The 21,201-nt window shown below is 46.9% G+C and overlaps 1 protein-coding gene across 1 annotated transcript in view; it reads left to right on the forward strand.

Annotated features, from left to right (window-relative positions):
- The window catches only part of ADGB (androglobin), a 443,164-nt gene that overhangs the window by 40,463 nt on the left and 381,500 nt on the right, over nt 1-21,201 (forward strand). Inside the window, exons 2-3 of the mRNA XM_073672692.1 lie at nt 4,495-4,657; nt 19,445-19,537. Of these exons, the coding sequence (XP_073528793.1) occupies nt 4,495-4,657; nt 19,445-19,537 (256 nt within the window). The remainder of the gene's footprint in view (nt 1-4,494; nt 4,658-19,444; nt 19,538-21,201) is intronic.

The raw sequence follows: 21,201 nt of genomic DNA on the forward strand, positions 1-21,201 counted from the left end.
GTAAGTACTTTGTAGAGCCTCCTTTTGCGGCAATGACAGCTGCAAGTCGCTTTGGATAAGTCTTGCCTATTCCTCAAGGAAAAACTGCTCCAGCTCCTTCAAGTTAGATGATTTCCTCAGGTGAACATCAATCTTCACGTATGACTACAGATTCTTAGTTGGATTAAGGTTTAAGCTTTCACTAGGCCACTCCAAAACATTTACACATTTTCCCTTAAACCAAGGTTCCCCAACTCTAGTCCTCAAGGCCCACCAACATGTCATGTTTTCAGCATTTCCTTAGTATTTCACATGTGATAATTACATGACCTGCACAGGCAATAATTCCATCATCTGTGCAATACTAAGGAAATCCTGAAAACAAGACCTGTTGGTGGGCCTTGGACTGGAGTTGGGGAACACTGCCTTAAACCACTCGAGTGTTGCTTTAGCAGTATGCTTTGGGTCATTGTCTTGTTGGAAGGTGAACCTCCATCTCAGTCTCAAATCACTGACAGACTGAAACAGGTTTTGCTCAAGAATATCCCTGTATTTTGCATCATCCATCTTCTGAGCAACTCGGACCATTTTCCCTGACCCTGCTGCTGAAAAACATCCCCACAGCATGATGCTGCCACCACCATGTTTCACTGTGGGATGGTGTTCTTGGGGTGATGAGCTGTGTTGGTTTGGCGCAAGATATAGCATTTATCTTGGTGGACAAAAAGTTAAACTTTGCCCTCATCTGACCACAGAGCCTTCCTCCATACATTTGGTGAGTCTCCCACATGTCTTTTAGCAAACTCAAAACGAGCCTTACAATTTTTATGTGTAAGTAATGGCTTTTTTCTGCCCACTCTTCCATAAAGGCCGCCTCTATGGAGTGAATGGCTTATTATGGTCGTATGGGCAGATGCTCCAGTTTCTGTTTGGGAACTATGCAGCTACTTCAGGGTTACCTTTGGTCTCTGTGCTGCCTCTCTGATTAATGCCCTGCTTGCCCGGGCTGAGAGTTTGGTGGGCGGCCCTCCCTTGGCAGGTTTGTTGTGGTACCATGTTCTTTCCATTTGATGATAATGGATTTGATGGTGCTCCTGGAGATCATCAGAAATTGGGATAATTTTTTATAACCCAACCCTGACTTGTACATCTCTACAACTTTGTCCCTGACTTGTTTGGAGATCTCCTTGGTCTTCATGGTGTTGTTTGATTAGTGGTGCCTCTTGCTTAATGGTGTTGCAGTCTCTGTGGCCTTTCAGAAAAGGTGTGAATATACTGACAGACCATGTGACACTTGGATTGCACACAGGTGGACTTCCTTTTACTAAGCATATGACTTATGAAGGTAATTGCTTGCACGAGCATTGTTTAGGGGCTTCATGGCAAAAGGGGTGAATAAATATGCACATGCAAATTTATTGTTATTTGATACTATAAATGTAATTTATGCCTGTATTTTTCTCACTTCACTTCACTACCTTAGACTATTTAGTGCTGATGCATCACACACAAATCAGATTACAAAAATATTTAAACACAGATTGTAATGTAACAAAATAGGTAAAAAGCCAAATACTGTGAATATTCTCGCAAGCCACTGTATGAAAAGAATGGCACCACTGAACAGAGGCCATTTGGAGTCCAAAGTTCTCTGCTGCTTCATTATAATAATTGGATCAGGAGTTTCATCTGAATCATGTCATTCAGAGATTTAGATGGAAGCCCCAATGTAAGGGCTCAACGTAGAGCACAGGATAAATGTGATCCGAAACGTTATGTAAAATGTTCCCAATAAAAGCTTTGACTCAAGCCACAAAAAAAGCAACTCCCCTCTCAGGTCTGTCATCTGTTAATGAAAATATTGGGCTTCCACGTTACTAGTAGTATAATGGGTCTGGAGAAACGCTGCTGCTTGTTTCTGGAAAATACCCAGGGAGTCAAATCATCACTACGCCTGTAGATAAATTCCCAAAGGGGTATAATTTCCAAAATGGGGTCACTTCAGGGGGATATTCTGTTTATCTAGCACTTAGGGGCTCTGTAAATGGAGTCCGCAAACTATTGTAGGAAAATTTGTGATCCAGGAGTCAAAAAGCATTCCGTCCCTCCTGAGTCTCGCCGTGTGGCTAAGCAGTACTGGACAGACACATATGAGGTATTTCCACGTGCAGCAGAAATTGTGTGACAAATTTTATTGCCATATTTCTCCATTTCCCCATGTGAAAATGTCAAATTTGGGGCTAAAACAAACTTTTTGTCGTAAAAATGTAATTATTTTGTCTTCACTGCCCACTGTTATAAAATGATGTGACACACTAGTGGTGTCAATATTATTACTGCACCCTTAGATGAATTCATTGAGAGGTGTAGTTTGTAAAATAGGGACACTTATGGGGTAGAAATCTGCTGGTCTGGCCCCTTAAGGCCTCTTCCAGTGGGTCATGGCACCCGCAAACCATAACCGTTAAATGCAAACTATAATATGGCGCTCTTTCCCTTCTGTGCTTTGCATTGTACCTGCAAAATATTTCCTGATTACATGTAGGGTTTTGGCGCACTCAGGAGAAATTGCACAACAAACTGTGAGGTCCATTTCTTATAAACCCTTATAAAAATTGAAAATTTGGGGCTAAAAGAACAGTTTAGTAGTAAAAATTTAATTATTCTTTCTTCACCACCCAATAGTATAAAATTCTGTGAGGCACCTGTGGTGTTAATATGCTCATTGCACCCCAGGTTGAATTCATTAAGGGGTGTAGTTTGTAAAATTGGGTCATTTATGGACGATTCCGCTGTTCTGGCACCTCAGGGGCTCTGCCAATGTTAAATGGCACCCTCAAACCATTCCAGCAAAATCTGAACTTCAATATTGTGCTCCTTCCCTTCTGAGCTGTGCACTGTGTCTCAAAAGTAGTTTTCGACCAGATATGGTGTATTGGCATACTCAGAAAAAAATTGCATAGCAAATTGTACCATTCATTTTCTCCTATTATCCCTTTTGAAAATTAAAATCTTGTGCAAAAGCAACATTTCAGTGGGAAAAATGGTAATTTTTCATTTACTTAGTCTAATGTTATACAATTATGTGAATTGCCTGAAGGTTAAAATTACTCACTACACCCCTAGATAAATTCCACTAGAGGTGTAGTTTCCAAAATGGGGTCACTTGTGGGTTTTTCCACTGTTTAGGCACATCAAGGGCTCTCCAAACACCACGTGGCATCTGCTATCTATTCTAGCCAATTTTGAGCTCTAAAAGTCAAACGGTGCTCCTTCCTTTCTGAGCACTGCCGTGTTCCCAAATAGTAGTTTTCCACAATGTATGGGGTATCGGCGTACTCAGGAGAAATTGCACAACAAATTGTATGGTTCTTATTCTCCTGTTACTCTTCTGAAAATGAAACATTGGGGGTGAAACCAACATTTTTGCTTGAAAATGTATTTTTTATTTTTCACGACTCAACATTATAAAATTCTGTGAAGTACCTGTGGGTTCAAGGTGTTCACCACACATCTAGATAAGTTCCTTGAATGGTGTGGTTTCCAAAATGGAGTCACTAGGGGGGGTTTCCACTGTTTAGGCACATCGGGCTCCCTGCAAACATAACATAGTTTTCGCTATCTATTCCAGCCAATTTTGCTCTCCGAAAGTCAAATGACTCTCCTTCCCTTCCGAGCCCTGCCGTTTTCCCTAACATTAGTTTTCCCCCACATATGGCGTATTGGCGTACTCAGGAGAAATTGCACAACAAATTGTATGATCCATTTCTCCTGTTACCCTTGTGAAAATGCAAAATTTAGGGCTAGATCAACATTTTTGAGGGAAAAAGTAACATTTTCATTTTTTCCTTCTACCTTGCTTTAATTCCTGTGAAGCCCATTAAGGGGTAATAAACTTCTTGAATGTGTTTTTGAGCACTTTGAGGGGTGCATATTTTAAAATGGTTTCACTTTTGGATTCTTTTATGTCACATAAGCACTTCAAATGTGATGTGGTAATTTACTAATCAACTTTTAATCCTTCTAATTTTCTAACAAAAAAAAATATATTTCACAAATGATGCTGATGTAAAGTAGACATGTGAGAAATGTTATTTATTAATTATTTTGTGTGATATAACTATCTGGATTAAGGTCATAAGAATTCAAAGTTTGAAAATTATGAAATGTTCAAAATTTTCGCCAAAATTCAGATATTTTCACAAATAAATAAAAAAAATATTGGCCTGAATTTACCACTAACATGGAGTACAAAGTGTCGCAAAAAAAGATTCTCAGAATCACTGGGATATGTTGAAACGTTCCAGAGTTATTACCATATAAAGTGACGCTGGTCAGAATTGTAAAATTTGGACTGATCAGTAAGATGAAAACAGGTTGGGGGTGAAAGGGTTAAACACACTATTATTTTCCACAAAACTGTATAGGACATGATTTTATATTCAGTTCTTTTTATCACCATGTTTCTTTATCTTGACCTCATAATGAAACATATTAATATGTTCTGATTTCTAGTATGGCATCAGTCATTGCCAATACATTGGTTGCCTCAGTTGAGTTTAAGAAAGGAAGATCTTCAATGTGGCCAGAATGGAATGAAGTAGATGTAAATGGAGAAAAATGGGACACAGGAAAAGGCGGAAAGGAAAAAGACAAAACCGGAAAGAGCCCAGCATTAGTAAGTACAGTACATTGCAGTAGTAAGTACAGTACATTGCAGTGAACGCTACAAAAATAGCAATTAGAGTTTCCAAATGTTAGTTTTTCATTAGTACAACTTTTTGCGTCTTTGTATGAACATTTAATAGATACAGTCTGTACACTGTATATAGACACTACATTTCTGTTGATGATTCTGATATTAATAATGATATTAACTTACTCTGTCTGCTCGGGTAAAACAGAATCTATGAATTGGAATAATTTGCACCATACCTTGTGTGTGAGCAATGCTATTACTTACTTGTTATGGCGCCACCTGTTGTTTGTTTTCTTCCATCTCAGAATGCCCGCCTAATGTGTTTAGTGCTGGTGGTCACACACGCTCAGTAGCTCAGTGACTGGATGCCCTTGTACGCAGGCAGGCACAATGATTCTTGCTGTTGTGCTGAGGCCAGTCAATACGAATCAGTGCACTAAGGCTCATTATTTTCACCAGTATTCAGCACATCAGGGACGCCACAGCAATGATGTAACAGCGCAATCTGGGATTATTTTTAAAATGATTCCTATTAAAACAATATCATGTTTTGTATGATATAACAGAGGCAATTATTAGTCAATAGTGGGACAACCTCTTTTTACGCTAAAAATTCATGACAGTGTCCTCATAGCAATTGGGCTTGTCATAGAAACAGATGAGGTGGGGCCAAGTTTGTCCTATTCTCTTCTTCAGCATGGTAATTCAATTTGTCATAAGGGTGTCTTATCAAATTGTATAATAGGTAGAGGGGAGTCTAAACACACCTTGTTAAAGCATCTGAAGAGAGTAGTGACCCTTTTTTTTATGGCACCTGCCTTTTGTGATATATATTATATATTTGAGTACATTTTTTTCTTAGTGATTGAGATGTATAAAGTGGGATTTCTTAGCATTGCTTTGTCTCAGTGATCCATGTTATTTACCCTTTAAAACATTTTCATCACTACACCACCCCCATTCACTGGCACCGTCTTGAGGCATGAAAGCAACCCTAGTTTAAAAAGGTTGTCCACCTTTGTAGATTTTTTTTTTATTCAGAGTGAATCTGTCAGAATTAGAGATGAGCGAGCTTGAACATAAATGTTTGGCGCTCATACCGCACTTTGTTCTGTTCGGGCTTGAACACCAACTATCTGCTGAAGTTCCGTGCAGTGTTCGGGTAAGTACTAGTGATGTGCGAGCACTAAAATTCTCGGGCACTCGTTGCTCGGGTAGAGCAAATTGGAATACTGGGGTGCTCGACCCGAGCAACGAGCCCAATGTAAGTCTATGGGAAACTCGAGCATTTTTCAGGCGGCTCCCCCCGGCGGTCTGCAGAGGGCCTAAAAATTGCCCAAATCAATGGGAACAGTGCTCAAATGACATGGGGACAGCATGGGGAAGGACCCTGGAAGCATTTCTGACTCCCAGGTCCCTGCTGTTAACAATGTTGTCAGAGTATTACACCACTTTTACGAACTCACAATAAAACATATAAAAAACAAACAAAATGGATTTTCCTGGGAAATATATTAAGGAACATCCTTTCCAGGGTAATGACTTGTATATAAGGCAAAATAAATAACCAAAACCAAAAATACTCCTCCACACCTTGGGCTATGTTCACACGTAGCGTTTTTGATGCGTTTTTGATGCGTTTTTTCACTTTTGCATTGCTTTCAACCATGACAAATGCATTCACTGGGAAATGTCATTTTAACATTTTATAACCTTATCTGGCCATGTGGCGTGTGACACATCATCAGACACATGCATACAGACATGGGAACAGCATGGGGAAGACCTCTGGAAGCATTTCTGACTCCCAGGTCACTGCCTAAATGTGTGCCCATCATAAGTGATCCTTGGCGCATGCGAAGATGCCTCCCACCATGCACCTGTCGTTGAAGACTTGCAACAATCACCGTCCACGTCCTTGTCCCAGTTCAGCGTTCAGTTGTCCCTACCCCATTCTTTGGAATGCAAGCGCAAGTATGCAGCCACCCACCCACAGGCTGCAATACTATACTGCCAAATTTTTGACAGCTGCTTGCACTTGAAATGTGGTCTTTTAGGCTCGTGGAGGCGGAAGCTTTTCATAACCCCATGCCGGCGGTGGCCAGGTGTCCATACTCAGTCCCCAGCTGCCACTGTTTCTCCCGGTGTCGTCTCCACCTTCCACAAGCATGGGTCCCACAACATTACCCGTGCCCTCCCCAGTGCACTTACTGGGAAGGACCGCCTAACCACAAACACGTGGACAGGTGAATGTGGCCAGGGACGGTACAGAGCCAGACCACAGCTTTTTTTGATGAGTTGTATTTCACCACAGCCATATTCTTTAGCTTGGTGAAAGGACTTGGGAAACCATATCTAACCAGCTGTCTTTTCTCCCAGGAAGTCCTCTAAAGCTGCTTGCACTTGAAATGTGGCCTTTTAGTCTCGTGGAGGTGGAAGCTTTTCACAACCTCATGCCGGCGGCGGCCGGGTATCCATACTCGGTCCCCAGTCGCCATTATTTTTCCTGGTATCGTCTCTGCCTTCCACAAGGGTCCCACAACATTACCTGTGCCCTCCCCAGTGCACTTACTGGGAAGGACCGCCTACCCAAAAACACGTGGACAGGTGAATGTGGCCAGGGACGGTATGGAGCCAGTCCACAGCTTTTTTTGATGAGAGTTGTATTTAGCTCGGTGAAAGGACTGGCATAGAGGGAAACCGTATCTACTCTGGGTGTCATTTCTCCGTCACCAGGTTCCGCCCATTGTCACACACGACCATGCCTGGCTGTATGCTCAGCGGTGAGAGCCACAGATCAGGCTGCTGTGTTACAGCTTTCAACAACTCTGCAGCGCTGGGCTGTTTGTCCATTAAGCATTAAGCATGTTATCTTCAGCACAGCCTGTTGCCTCTTGGCAGTGCTGCAGTGCTGTCAGCTTGTGACTGATGGGGTCATTTCGGAGATGGAGGAGGAGGTGCAGGAGCTGAACAATGTGATTACATTGAGGTTAAATTGGTGACGCTGTTTTTTTATACTAAAGAAAGATCCTATTGTTTTGTTTTTTTTACCTTATTTTTTAAGACAAATGCATTCACCGGGAAATGTCATTTTAACATTTTACAACCTTATCTGGGAATGTGATGTGTGACACATCATCAGACACATCCTGTTTTATTTATGATGGAGGGACTCTGAAAGTCATAAATCCTATTTTTATAGGGCCATCAGACGGCCCCTACTATTCTTAAAAGGCCAGCAGTCGGCCCTCGCTATTGTTAGAGAGCCATCAGCCGGCTATGCTTTGTTGTTCCCATTATTAACAAGTGGGTCTCCTATACTGTTATTGCGTATCCAGTGACTGCAAGGGCTGCCAAAAATTTGGACGCAACCCAATACCCCATTGAAGAGACATAGAGGAGGGTCTCAGTAAAAAAAATGTTCCCATTATAAAGGAGCGGGTCTCCTATAGTGGTAATGTAGCACCCTGAGGATTCGGCTGCTACAGGGGTATTACACCTCAAGCCAGAGGTGTGGTATTCCACTCCCGGGTAAGGATGGAGTGTGGAACTGAGCTAGTAGGCTGCATGCACTACATACATCCCATTTCCGGGGGACAGATCGACGGTACTCCCACCAGTTTATGTGCAGGTACGATAGTGTCTGTCCCTGGCTGGAGTGGGAGGGGGGTGGAACATCCCAGTAGTGTAGGGGCAGATTGGGGGAGCAGTCTGGGTAAGGCTAGGAGCTCATTGGGTGCTGGTCACCAGAGCTCACACATAGAGGGAGTATATAAGGTGGGCACCATCTTAGGACAGGGTCTTTTGTAGAGTGAGTCAGTCTTTGTGGAGTCAGAGGAGCAGAGCAGAGAAGCTCAGCCAGAAGGGCTGACAGGGAGTTGTGGTTCCGGCTGGGCCCAGCTCCAAGGCCAAGTCTGAGAGAGAGAGAGAGGAGTCAGAAGGACCCAGAGAGAAGAAGAAGGAACCCCAAGACCCCAGAATACAAACAGCAGGGTGAAGGGTTGGCACCCAGGGTACCGGATCCCAAGCTGGTGGAGGCCACTAATCCTCAGCCAGAGACCGGAGGTCGTGGGCAGGATCTGCCACGACCCTCACTAAATCCACTAGGAAGGCATACCAAGTATAGGGTCAGGGAACCCAGAAGAGGTGTACCCACCAAGAGACCCGAGGGAGCCGGACATAAGTGGATCCCTGGTGAGAACGGCCAGAAGAGAGGGAAAGTCAGACAGGAGCTCAGGACCACGCTCCAGAATTGCTTGGGGGTTGGCCGAGTCCAGGACCTGGTGGACGCAGCACGGCTCGGGTGGTCGCTTCAGGCCAGAGTGACCATAAGAACACCCGTAAGTAAAAACCCCTGAACTGCACAGCCCGACTGAGTCTTCTTGCTGGATCATCCTGCACCTTCACAACCACCATCCTCTACATCTGACCCCCTGAGGCTATACCCCTCCCGTTGGGGGTTATACTACCCCAGCTGCACACATACCACCAGCCTCAGCGGACCCTTCTGCAGCGGCGGCCTTTTGACCGCAAATCAACGGGTGGCGTAGTCGACACTAAAGAACATTTAACAACATCTGTAAAGACTGCCACACACTGAGTTTGACACCCTGGGCACGGACCGGGTCGCCGCCACTCGGAGACTACAACCCCCATCTGATCCGGCTCCGGGTATCCCCCAAACAGCACTGGCCCAGGGGGCGCGTCAACTTTGGCGTAGTCGGCAGGATTTCGTGCCCACAACCACCGGGTACTGCGTGCCTGAAGAGAAGTTCAAATTTACCTTAAGAAGAAGTCTCCCGCCGGTTCCAGAGGGTCCCCGCCATGGGACGCCATCACGGATCGTTTCCCGCCGGTTGCCCGCCATCTGCAGCTTTTTCCCGCCATCCACGGAGTTTCCCGCCACTGGGAGACGATTCCTGCCATTTCCAGAAGATTTCCCGCCTTGGAAGAGCAGACGCCATTATGGGCGTGCCAGGGGGTGGCAAGAGGTCACCTCGCATCGTGGGCCAGGTCAAGGAATGGCGCCAAAAGCGGAAACCGCCCCCACCAACAGAGACTGTGGTGCTGGAGATGTCCATCAGCGTGAGAGAACTGCCCCTGGAACTGACAATCACAAAGTTGCCCCGGGACCACCTTCAATGTGGGCGGAGACAGAACAAGAGAGCGAAGATGGGTGCAGCCTGGAGGAGTCTGGAGAGAGCGCACCCGGAGACAAGAAGTCTGGAGAGGACTCCGGAGAAGTCGCACCCGGAGATGGAAGGAGAGTCAGGCAGCACCGACCCTGTGGTCAGGAGCCTGCTGCAAGCAACAACCCCACTAGGCTTAGTGGAGATCCTGGCACAGCTCCCCCGAGACCGGGAGTGCGCGCAGACCGAGCTGGAGCGCCTCGCACGGAGGATGGCCCAGGTGCAGCGAGAGACGCTGACGGAGTGGAGCCGAGAGATGGCCCTGCAGGCAAGAACCCGCCAGCGAAGCACGCCACCCGAGACGAGGAGACAGACCGCCTCTGAGGATGGTGCAGGAGGAGTGAAGGCCGGAGATGGCGCCGAGAAGGGAGCTGGACAGATGGAGGCAGGTAAAGGGGACGTCCCTACCCCGAGCCGAGAAACCGCGTGCCTGCCCCAGCTCCCCGTCGCAGAGCCCGAAATTCCCCCTGCCGTGCCCGTCGCTGCATCGTCACCGCTCCAGACAAGGCCTCAAGCAGAAGCCGCGGCCGCGACCCCTGTGATGTCACGCGCCTCAACCCTGAGCGCGGCAAAGCAGGAAACACCACCGGCCTGGTCGCAAGGTCTAGTACCCCCGGGCGCCGCAGTTCCAACAGCGCCCTCTACCTCCACTGAGCCACCGGCCTGGTCGCTGGGCCAAGTTACCCCGGGCGCCGCCGTCTTCACGGTGCCCTTTACCTTCAGGGTGCCCCAAGCCTGGTCGCAAGGCCTGGCGAACCCGGGCGCCGCTTCCACCACCGCGCCCTTAACATCTAGAGTGCCGCACCTGGGTGAAAACCTATTTGCCCAGCATACGTGCCCGGATGGGCAGCCCTTTATATGGCCACCGGAGTATTACCAACTGGAACTCCAAAAAGCAAGGCCCCTGTGCGAGCCCCTGATTCCGGCTCCGAAGCCCGTTAAGAGGACCCCGCTCCCGCTGGAAGAAGCGCAGTTCGAGTGGGACCCCACCGGAGGAGACCTCATGGGATTCACCCAAGAGACTCGGGCAGCCGCAGCTGAGCGTGCGGAGTGCTGCCGGCAGCAGTTAGAGGTCTTCGACCGGGAGCGAAGAGAGAGGCGGGTCCGAGAGCAGCCGCTGCAGGAACAGAGTGCAGGGCAGAAGAGCAGGACCAGGAGAGACCCCCGTGCAGCTCATGGTCCCCGTGCCACCGGGACTGTGATTAAATTCCAACTGCAGCACGGTTGGGGCTTCATCAGGGATCACCACACCCCCGGCGACGTCTTTGTCACCAGAAGAGACGTGGAGTCCCATCTGCCGGAGGGACACAGAGGTCGTGACCTATATGTAGGGGACGAGGTCACGTTCACCCGGCACAAGTGTGCCAAAGGACCCTACGCCCTCCATGTACACCGGCTGACGGAGGAGGAGCTACGGTGTGAAGAGGAGCAAGAGGACCCGGACGGGTCTGAAGGAGGAGCAGGAGTACGCCGTCATTAAAGTACGGTAAAGAGACTGTACATAGTTACCCGTCAGGGTATATGCCATGCTGCTAACTTAAAATAAGGTCCCCGTTGGGACAAGTGTGAACTGTTCCAGTGTGTCCCATCTCCCCACAGGTGAGGACTGTGAGCAGCCATCCCTTTTCCCCACTGGTCGAGGACTGAGAGCGGCCACCTTCCCTTGTATATAGTTGCGCTTTCTAAGGCGCCCCCTACCGGTTTTATAGGAAACTGTTGTTTTTACTACAGGAGACTGTCGCACTTTACCCGGTCACAAGTTGCACCGTGGCCGGAGGAACAAGAGTGTTATTTATGAAAAGCTTTATATGAAAAGTTTATGCTGATAATATATGATGTTTTATATGTTTATGTTTTATGAAAAAAAATGTATGTTTGTGGATGTTTTTATTCTTTTACAGCCCGAGGGCGTGCTGTGATTTACCAGGGGGGAATGTAGCACCCTGAGGATTCGGCTGCTACAGGGGTATTACACCTCAAGCCAGAGGTGTGGTATTCCACTCCCGGGTAAGGATGGAGTGTGGAACTGAGCTAGTAGGCTGCATGCACTACATACATCCCATTTCCGGGGGACAGATCGACGGTACTCCCACCAGTTTATGTGCAGGTACGATAGTGTCTGTCCCTGGCTGGAGTGGGAGGGGGGTGGAACATCCCAGTAGTGTGGGGGCAGATAGGGGGAGCAGTCTGGGTAAGGCTAGGAGCTCATTGGGTGCTGGTCACCAGAGCTCACACATAGAGGGAGTATATAAGGTGGGCACCATCTTAGGACAGGGTCTTTTGTAGAGTGAGTCAGTCTTTGTGGAGTCAGAGGAGCAGAGCAGAGAAGCTCAGCCAGAAGGGCTGACAGGGAGTTGTGGTTCCGGCTGGGCCCAGCTCCAAGGCCAAGTCTGAGAGAGAGAGAGAGGAGTCAGAAGGACCCAGAGAGAAGAAGAAGGAATCCCAAGACCCCAGAATACAAACAGCAGGGTGAAGGGTTGGCACCCAGGGTACCGGATCCCAAGCTGGTGGAGGCCACTAATCCTCAGCCAGAGACCGGAGGTCGTGGACAGGATCTGCCACGACCCTCACTAAATCCACTAGGAAGGCATACCAAGTATAGGGTCAGGGAACCCAGAAGAGGTGTACCCACCAAGAGACCCGAGGGAGCCGGACATAAGTGGATCCCTGGTGAGAACGGCCAGAAGAGAGGGAAAGTCAGACAGGAGCTCAGGACCACGCTCCAGAATTGCTTGGGGGTTGGCCGAGTCCAGGACCTGGTGGACGCAGCACGGCTCGGGTGGTCGCTTCAGGCCAGAGTGACCATAAGAACACCCGTAAGTAAAAACCCCTGAACTGCACAGCCCGACTCTGAGTCTTCTTGCTGGATCATCCTGCACCTTCACAACCACCATCCTCTACATCTGACCCCCTGAGGCTATACCCCTCCCGTTGGGGGTTATACTACCCCAGCTGCACACATACCACCAGCCTCAGCGGACCCTTCTGCGGCGGCGGCCTTTTGACCGCAAATCAACGGGTGGCGTAGTCGACACTAAAGAACATTTAACAACATCTGTAAAGACTGCCACACACTGAGTTTGACACCCTGGGCACGGACCGGGTCGCCGCCACTCGGAGACTACAACCCCCATCTGATCCAGCTCTGGGTATCCCCCAAACAGCACTGGCCCAGGGGGCGCATCAGTAATGCCCATGCTGTGACTGCAAGGGCTGCCAAAATTTGGGAAAAACCCCACTAAGACTTTAAAGACACATAGAGCAGGGCCACAGTAACGACAAATTCCCATTAGAAAGGAGAGAGTCTGCTATACAGTTATAGGGTATGCAGTGAGTCCAACGGCTGACCAATTTTAGGAAAAACCCCACTAAGAATTTAAAGACACATAGAGCAGGGCCACAGTAACAAGTACAACATGTTCCCATTAGAAAGGAGAGGGTCTGCTATACAGTTATAAGGTATGCAGTGAGTCCAACGGCTGAACAATTTTTGGAAAAGCCCCACTAAGAATTTAAAGACACATAGAGCAGGGCCACAGTATAGACAAATTCCCATTAGAAATAGAGTCTGCTATACAGTTTTAGGGTATGCAGTGAGTCCAACGGCTGACCAATTTTATGAAAAACCCCACTAAGAATTTAAAGACACATAGAGCAGGGCCACAGTAACGACAAATTCTCCCATAGAGTCTCCCATAGTGTTGGCCTATGCAGTGAATGCAAGGGCTGCCAAAAATTTGGAGGCACTTCAATGCCCCTTGGAAGAGACATGGAGGAGGGCCTCATAAAAAAATGTTCCCATTACAAAGGAGCAGGCCTCCTATACTTGTAATGGCCATGCACTAAGAGTATGGGCTGACAAACATTTACCCCTGGGGGGTGTACATGAACATACTGTATAAAAATTTTTTTTTACGGGCATCATAAACACCCTTTAAAATTATTATGTGGGTGTTGCATCACGGACCACGGTCACCCTGGTGATATGGTGGTGGAGGATGAGGAGATGGAGGAGGACAAGAGCAAATAGCCAAAATCAGGAAGCATATACCCATGTCTGGGTGTGAAAAGGTGCATGGGAATACACCTCCCAAGAAAAGACACTGGATTTGAGTTTATGTTACGCTGCTATCATTCGGTGGTGTTGAGAAGTCTGGCCCAATCCAGAATAGATGGTATGACAGCTGTGCAGGTAGTACTGTCTATAGTGCATGAAACTAGCTCCTGTCCTTCCTCCTCCTCCTCCTCTTCCTCATTGTCACCCAATCCACGTTGGGATAAGATGAGGCTTGGCTGTGTGTAATCACCCTTGGCTGTGTGTAATCACCCTGTATGGTTCCTTGCTCCATTTCATCGTGCTCCGCCTGCAATGCATCTTCTTTGATTGTGAGCAGAGAGCGTTTCAGAAGACAGAGAAGCGGGATGGTGACACTAATTATGGCATCATCGCCGCTCACCATCTTGGTGGAGTCCTCAAAGTTTTGGAGGATGGTACATATGCCTGATATCCATGTCCACTCCTGAGGTCTTATGTGTGGAGTCTGAACTGAATACCGACGGTCTTGTTGATGCTGGTACTCAACAACTGCCCTCTTCTGCTCACAAATCCTTCCTAACATCTGCAGTGTACAATTCCAACGTGTGGGGACATCACACACCAGTCTGTGAGCCGGAAGCTGCAAACGCTGCTGAAACATGGCAAGGGCGGCGGAAGCTGTAGCTGACTTTCTAAACTGGGCACACAGGCTGCGTACTTTAACAAGCAGATCCGGCAGCTCCGGGTAGGATTTGAGAAACCTGAACCACGAGGTTAAGCACATGGGCCAGGCATGGTACGTGTGTGAGCTCGCCTCGCCTCAGAGCCGCCACCAGGTTCCGGCCATTGTCACACACGATCATGCCTGGCTGTAGGTTCAGCGGTGTGAGCCACAGATCTGCCTGCTCTTTCAGAGCTGTCCACAACACTTCAGCATTGTGCGGTTTGTCACCTAAGCATTTTAGCTTCAGCACAGCCTGTTGCCGATTGGCCGAGGCAGTGCTGCAGTGCTTCCAGCTTGTGACTGATGTGGTCATTTCGGAGATGGAGGCTGAAGAGGAGGAGGAGGCCGAGGAGGATGAGGTGCAGGAGATGTAGACCGTGGGGGCAACCCTGATTGACCTACGGCCCGCAATCCTTGGCGTCGGGAGGACGTGTTCCGTCCCAAGGTCCGACTGGGTTCCGGCTTCCACTGTGTTAACCCAGTGTGCCGTCAGCGAGATGTACTGCCCCTGCCCACAAGCACTTGTCCACGTGTCAGTGGTTAGGTGGACTTTCCCGGTAACTGTGTTGTTGAGGGCACGGCTAATGTTTTGGGACACTTGCTTGTGTAATGCAGGGACGGCAAACTGGGAGAAATAGTGGCGGCTGAGGACCGAGTACCGAGGGACGGCCGCCGCCATCAGGTTGCGGAATGCTTCCGTCTCCATGAGCCTAAAAGGCAACATTTCGAGCGCAAGCGGTCGTGAAATGTGAGAATTTAGTAGTGTGGCCTGTGGAGCTTTGGCTGCATATTTGCGCTTGCGTTCCAAGGACTGGGGTATGGACAACTGAACGCTGCGCTGGGACAAGGACATGGACGTGCTTCCTGATGCTGCTACTTGAGAGTGCGCAACGACAGGTGCAGGGCAGGAGGCATCTTCGCATGCACCATGGACAGGGGATTGGCTTGCATGCACAACAGCGGAAGAAGCAATGGTGCCACCTGCAGACACTGTTCCTGGACCCTGGGGTTTGGCCCACAAAGTCGGGTGCTCTGCTGCCATGTGCCTGATCATGCTGGTGGTGGTCAGGCTGGGCGTTTTGCCACCCCTGCTGATGCTGGCCTGTCAGGTAGTGCAAGTGGCCTTTTTGGGGTTGTCGGCAGAGTCTTTAAAAAGCAACCAGACTCGGGAAGACCTAACAGTTGTACTGGCAACTTCCTTTGTGTTGGTGTTACGGGGAACGGTTGCCTGCCATCTGTCTGTGGCCACCACACTGCTTCTTGCTGCCTGTTGGGGTGCTCTGCCTCCCTCTCTCTGTGTGCTGCTGTCCTCGCTCTGCATGTCCTCCTGCCAGGTTGGGTCAGTTACTTTATCATCCACCACCTCGTCTTCCACTTCCGCACCCTGGTCCTCCTCCTGACTTTCTGGCAATTGTGTCTCATCATCGTCCACCTCTTGTGACACTTTCCCACCATCGCCTTCGTGTGACCGTGGCTGCTCAAATATTTGGGCATCGCTACACGTGATCTCTTCTTGCCCCACTTCAAGTGGACTGGGCGAGAAGTCCGAATCTATAAATGGAAAATTGAACAGCTCTTCAGAGTGTCCAAGTGTGGAATCAGTTGTCTCTGGGCACTCGGCATGGTGGGAGGAAGGAGGATCATGGTGAGGAATATGCGGTCCTGACTCACGGCTACTGAGACTTGACCGTGTGGAAGACAGGGTGGTGGTGGTGGTGGTGGCTACGTGACTGGATGCATTATCCGCTATCCAACCAACAACCTTTTGACACTGCTCTGGGTTCAATAGTGGTGTGCTGTGGTCCCCTAGGAATTGGGACAGAAAGGTCAGGCGAGAAGATGTGGGTGTTTGTTGTGGCACAATTTCAGCTTGCCCACGGCCTTGTCCTCGGCCTCTGCATGTACCATCACGTCCAGTTCCCCCTCCCTTGCCAAGTGCCTTGCCCAATTTAAATGGAGGACAGTATCTTCCACGCTCACTACAAATGACTGAGATTGGAGCGAACTTATATGTGATCCGTGTGACGGAGAAAACAGAGTTTTAAATACCTGGCCTGTAGGTAAGTAGTTTGAACAGCAAACTGCTGTGAATTGCTTCACTGACATACTAAAGGAAATTTTTAATGGAGTCCAGAAATGGCAGTATTTTTTGACAACGTATATGTGATCCGTTTGACGGAGAAAACAGAGTTTTAAATACCTGGCCTGTAGGTAAGTAGTTTGAACAGCAAATTGCTGTGAATTTCTTCACTGACACACTGAAAGAAATTTTTAATGGAGGCCTGAAATGGCAGTATTTTCTGAAAACATTTATGTGATCCGTATGACGGAGAAAACAGAGTTTTAAATGCCTGGTCTGTAGGTAAGTAGTTTGAATAGCAAACTGCTGTGAATTGCTTCACTGACACACTAAAGGTAATTTTTATTGGAGGCCAGAAATGGCAGTATTTTCTGACAACGTATATGTGATCCGTTTGACAGAGAAAACACAGTTTTAAATAGCTGGATTTCTAGCGCTGTAATATGGAAAGGACCTGGCTGTATTCTGCAGTGCCAACAAGCAAATAGCGCTGAAAAACTGTGTTCTCTGGATTGCTTTTTAAGCAAATAATGAGAATGAAGATCCAAAGACAAGTATTCCTGGCCCCTGAGACCTGGACCTTTGTATAGAAATATCTAACAGCAGCAGAAGGCAGAATTGGAATGGAGCCTCTTGTGCTATATGCACTGCAGTCTGCTATATACCCTGCCTGCCTGCCTATGTACACTGCCTGCCTGATATCTCTGCAGATGGATTAGTTAGTCCTCAGAAGGACTGTTTGTTAAGATGGATATTTGTAATGTACGGTTTTTCTCCCTACACTACCTAATACACAAGCAAATCTGTCCCTGACGCACCAGCACCTCTCCCTACACTGTCTAATTCCGGAGTGACTGTGACAAACATAGCGGCGCCAGGTCTGATATAGACCTGATGATGCTGTGCGGCCAGCCAATCACTGTAATGCCACAACCAACATGGCTACGGCATTACAGTGAGTGACAGGCAATCCATGCATGTTGATTGGCGCTCTAAAGAGCGCCAAACATGCAGGGAGGGGTCCCGAGTTCCCGCCGAGCAACCCGGAAATACTCGGTGAGCGCCGAGCATCTCGAGCAGTGAGATGCTCGGGCGAGCTCCGAGCAGTAGCGAGCATGCTCACTCATCACTAGTAAGTACGTTATGAGAGAGAGAGATGGTTTCCAAAGTTTCTTAAAAGTTTGGGTTGGCTACAGAACCCGAACTTCCAACTTTCCGCCCTTCCCTAGTCAGAATGATCAAACCTGCTAAGCCGTCTATATGGGCATGCAGGTCATAGCAAATTAAATAAAATCATACTTTTATACCTGTGATCGACTGTCTTCCAAAAATAATCCTCATTTTTTTTATGTAAATGAGCTGTTAAAACCCACCAGCAGGATATTGATCTACCCAAGAGTCAACTGTGGGGGTGGGGGGCGTGTCCTTCTTCTCCCTGTATGATGTTGTCCAATCATAAGAAGGTAACAACATACATGGGAAAGAAACACGCCCCCACAGTAACATAGAACGGGCTTTCTCAGTATGAGACATGTCTTCTCTCACTGATCTCATTGCTCAGCTGTGTGTGATTACATACTGTCTGGAGTATATATATATATATATATATTTATTTATTTATATATATATATATATATATATATATATATATATATATGTGTGTATATTTATTTATGTCATGTGCAGTAGACCCCACCTTGCTGCTTGTCCGATATTTGCAGCCTCCTCCAGCTTCGTTCAAAACACCCCCTCTGTCACCGATCACCCCCTTCACTGTGCCCTAATAGATTTATTAGCAGCCTTTCCACTATGACTAAGTGAACTCCTAGCTCATCCTCCTTGGGTCACCTGCTCTGTAGTATTCCAGCTAATTAATCTAATAGAACACAGGACTCCCGGCATTCAGTGCGGCATATCTGCTCACTGTGCAGAGCTTTTGCTTTTATATAAAACTCTCAATTATCTCCTGCCAAGGGGCTGGGCATGCCGCTTTCTATTTAGTAAAACTTTTATTAAGTGCCCCATAGTCCTGCCCCTCAACTTATGCTTAGCATTGAATCTTCAGTCTCATGCGTAGATATACACAAGAAGTTTTATTTTTAAAGAGTAAACATGTATTTAGAGGCATCAATAATGCAAATATTGTTAGTTTTGTCTATGTATATTGTTGGTTGCAATATGAGTCAACTGAGAATCTGTCAGTAAGCCCACTATGACAGTTTAACAAGAAGTACCGTATGTAAGTCTTTTATCTGCCTTTTTATTATCTGCCTCTTTTATTGCTCCTTTCAGTTGATTTACGACCAAAGATTACATTACAATTGAATGTGCAGGGAATCAAAGCCTGTAAAAACCAAATGTTGCAACATTTTTACTAAAACTCAATTACAAACCTGATTTTAGCACCAATTACCCGCATTTAAATAAAAAAGAATTTCAAAGATGGACAATCCCTTTAAAATTCTTGTCCTTTTTAGTAATCTTCTGAATTGATCCCCTATTATTCCTAGTGGGATTTATTATCTTCATTTTTTAAGTGTGTTCTTGCATACACATGCCAGGGTCAGTTACATAGGAAGCCAATTAGCCTCAGTATGTTTTTGGAATATTTCCTAAATTCCTGTTTAAGATGCATTCTGTAATTTTCTACTCAATTTGGAAACTTCCAGTAGGATGTAGACTCTATGGACTTTTCTTTTGTAGATTTTCTATAAATCTATTTGTGTTTTGTTTTCAGCATTTTTTTGATGATCCTGAAGGAAAAATTGAATTACCAGCTAATCTAAAAATCCATTCATGGAAACGTCCCCATGAGTTTATAACAAGCACGGTAAGAATTATTGTGCCTTAATGAAAGCACCGAATTTCAATAAATTCTCCTTTGAAGTTCTGCAGGAATATAATGAATTGTAGCATAGTGTTTCTTGTTGTCATTGAGATCTATGCTCTTTACAGCTGCTAATGCAAGCATTAAACTCTTTAAAAAGATTTTATTGAGAGTTGACACAAATAACTCTTATGTTAACCCTCCATGTAGCTAAACATGTTACCTAATGTTAGAAATTAATTAATTATATTAACTCTACAGAAAGCACAAACTCTATTCACAACATTGATGTCAACTCACGATTAATGTTAACTAGCGCTGACTAATTAGCATCGTCTACTCTGTCAGAGCAGCTGAGCTCACTGATTGACTGCTGCGCTCCAGACAAGCGAGAGCAGTGGCAGAGACTCAGCGCTGGACCTGGGGAGGGTGAATAAAGTAGGTTTTTATTGTTTCTTTTAAAAACCAATGTGCACCTGAGGATAAGGATTTTCTGAAACAGGAAAAGCCCTTCATCTATTTTTCATGTTACTTAACTAATATTAACCAAGGTTCCCCCTAATGTTAAAGTGGCTGTCCACTACTTGCACAACCCTTTCTTAAATGCAGTAGTGCTAAAATATTTCATTATACGACCAGTTTTTTTTTTTAAAAAATACTGTAATGCAAAGTAATTTGATCTTATCATTTATGTAACACTGAAATAAACTTTTCTTTTTGTTGATGTAGACCTGACCTGGGCAATGTGCAACCCACAGGCCACATCCGGCCCTTTGACTTTACCTGTCATATTTTTGTGGGGGAACTTTAGAGGCAATCATATTGTGTGGGAGGGGCTGTAGGGCCATTAGGCAGTGTGGGGCTCTTGTTGGCCATCATGCTATGTGTAGAGGGCTGTGGGGTCATAATATTGTGCATGTGGGTGTCGTTTGCCCATCATATTGTGAAAAGGGACTGTGTGGTCATCATGCTGTGCGAGACTGTGGGTTCATCATACTATGTGGGGGTTGTGTGGGTATCATACTTTTATGGGGGGCTTTAAGACATTCATATTGTGTGTGTGTGTGGGGGGGGGGGGTCTGTAGAGCTATCATACAGTGTAGAGTACTTATTGGCCATGATGTTGTGTGTGGGAGCTCTGGGTGTCATCATATTGTTTGTGTGGGTGCAGTTTGTCCATCTTACTGTGTAAGGATACTGCGGGGCCATCATCCTCTGTGGGGAACTGTAGGGCCATCATACTATGTGGGGGGCTTTTTGGCCATCGTAATGTGTGAGTACTTTGGGGTCATCATACTGTTTGGGGGCTGTGGAGTTCATCACACAATGTGAGGGAGCTCTAGGGGCTTCATACTGTGTGTTGGCGACTGTGGAGTCGATCATACAATGTGTGGGAGGTTGTGAGAGTATCGTAATATGTGTGGGAATCAGTATCATACTATACGGGGAGCGTCTGGGGGCATCATACTGTGGGGGGTGTCACGGGTGTGTCAGAGGTGACCGAAAGGCGCCCTGTAGTTGGTTGCAGGTGATCTCTACGTTTGGCATTACAGACATCTTCTTAGAGGCCGGCTGTCTCTACGACCCAGAGGCTACCTCCCTCTGGCTAATTAGCTCCATGGTCTGGGTGTATAAATACTTGGTGTGTCTGAGAGGGAGGTGCCGGC

This window comes from Phyllobates terribilis, unplaced genomic scaffold (assembly GCF_046119375.1).
Source record: "Phyllobates terribilis strain yellow unplaced genomic scaffold, ASM4611937v1 Scaffold_3__8_contigs__length_932513732, whole genome shotgun sequence".
Lineage (NCBI taxonomy): Eukaryota > Metazoa > Chordata > Amphibia > Anura > Dendrobatidae > Phyllobates > Phyllobates terribilis.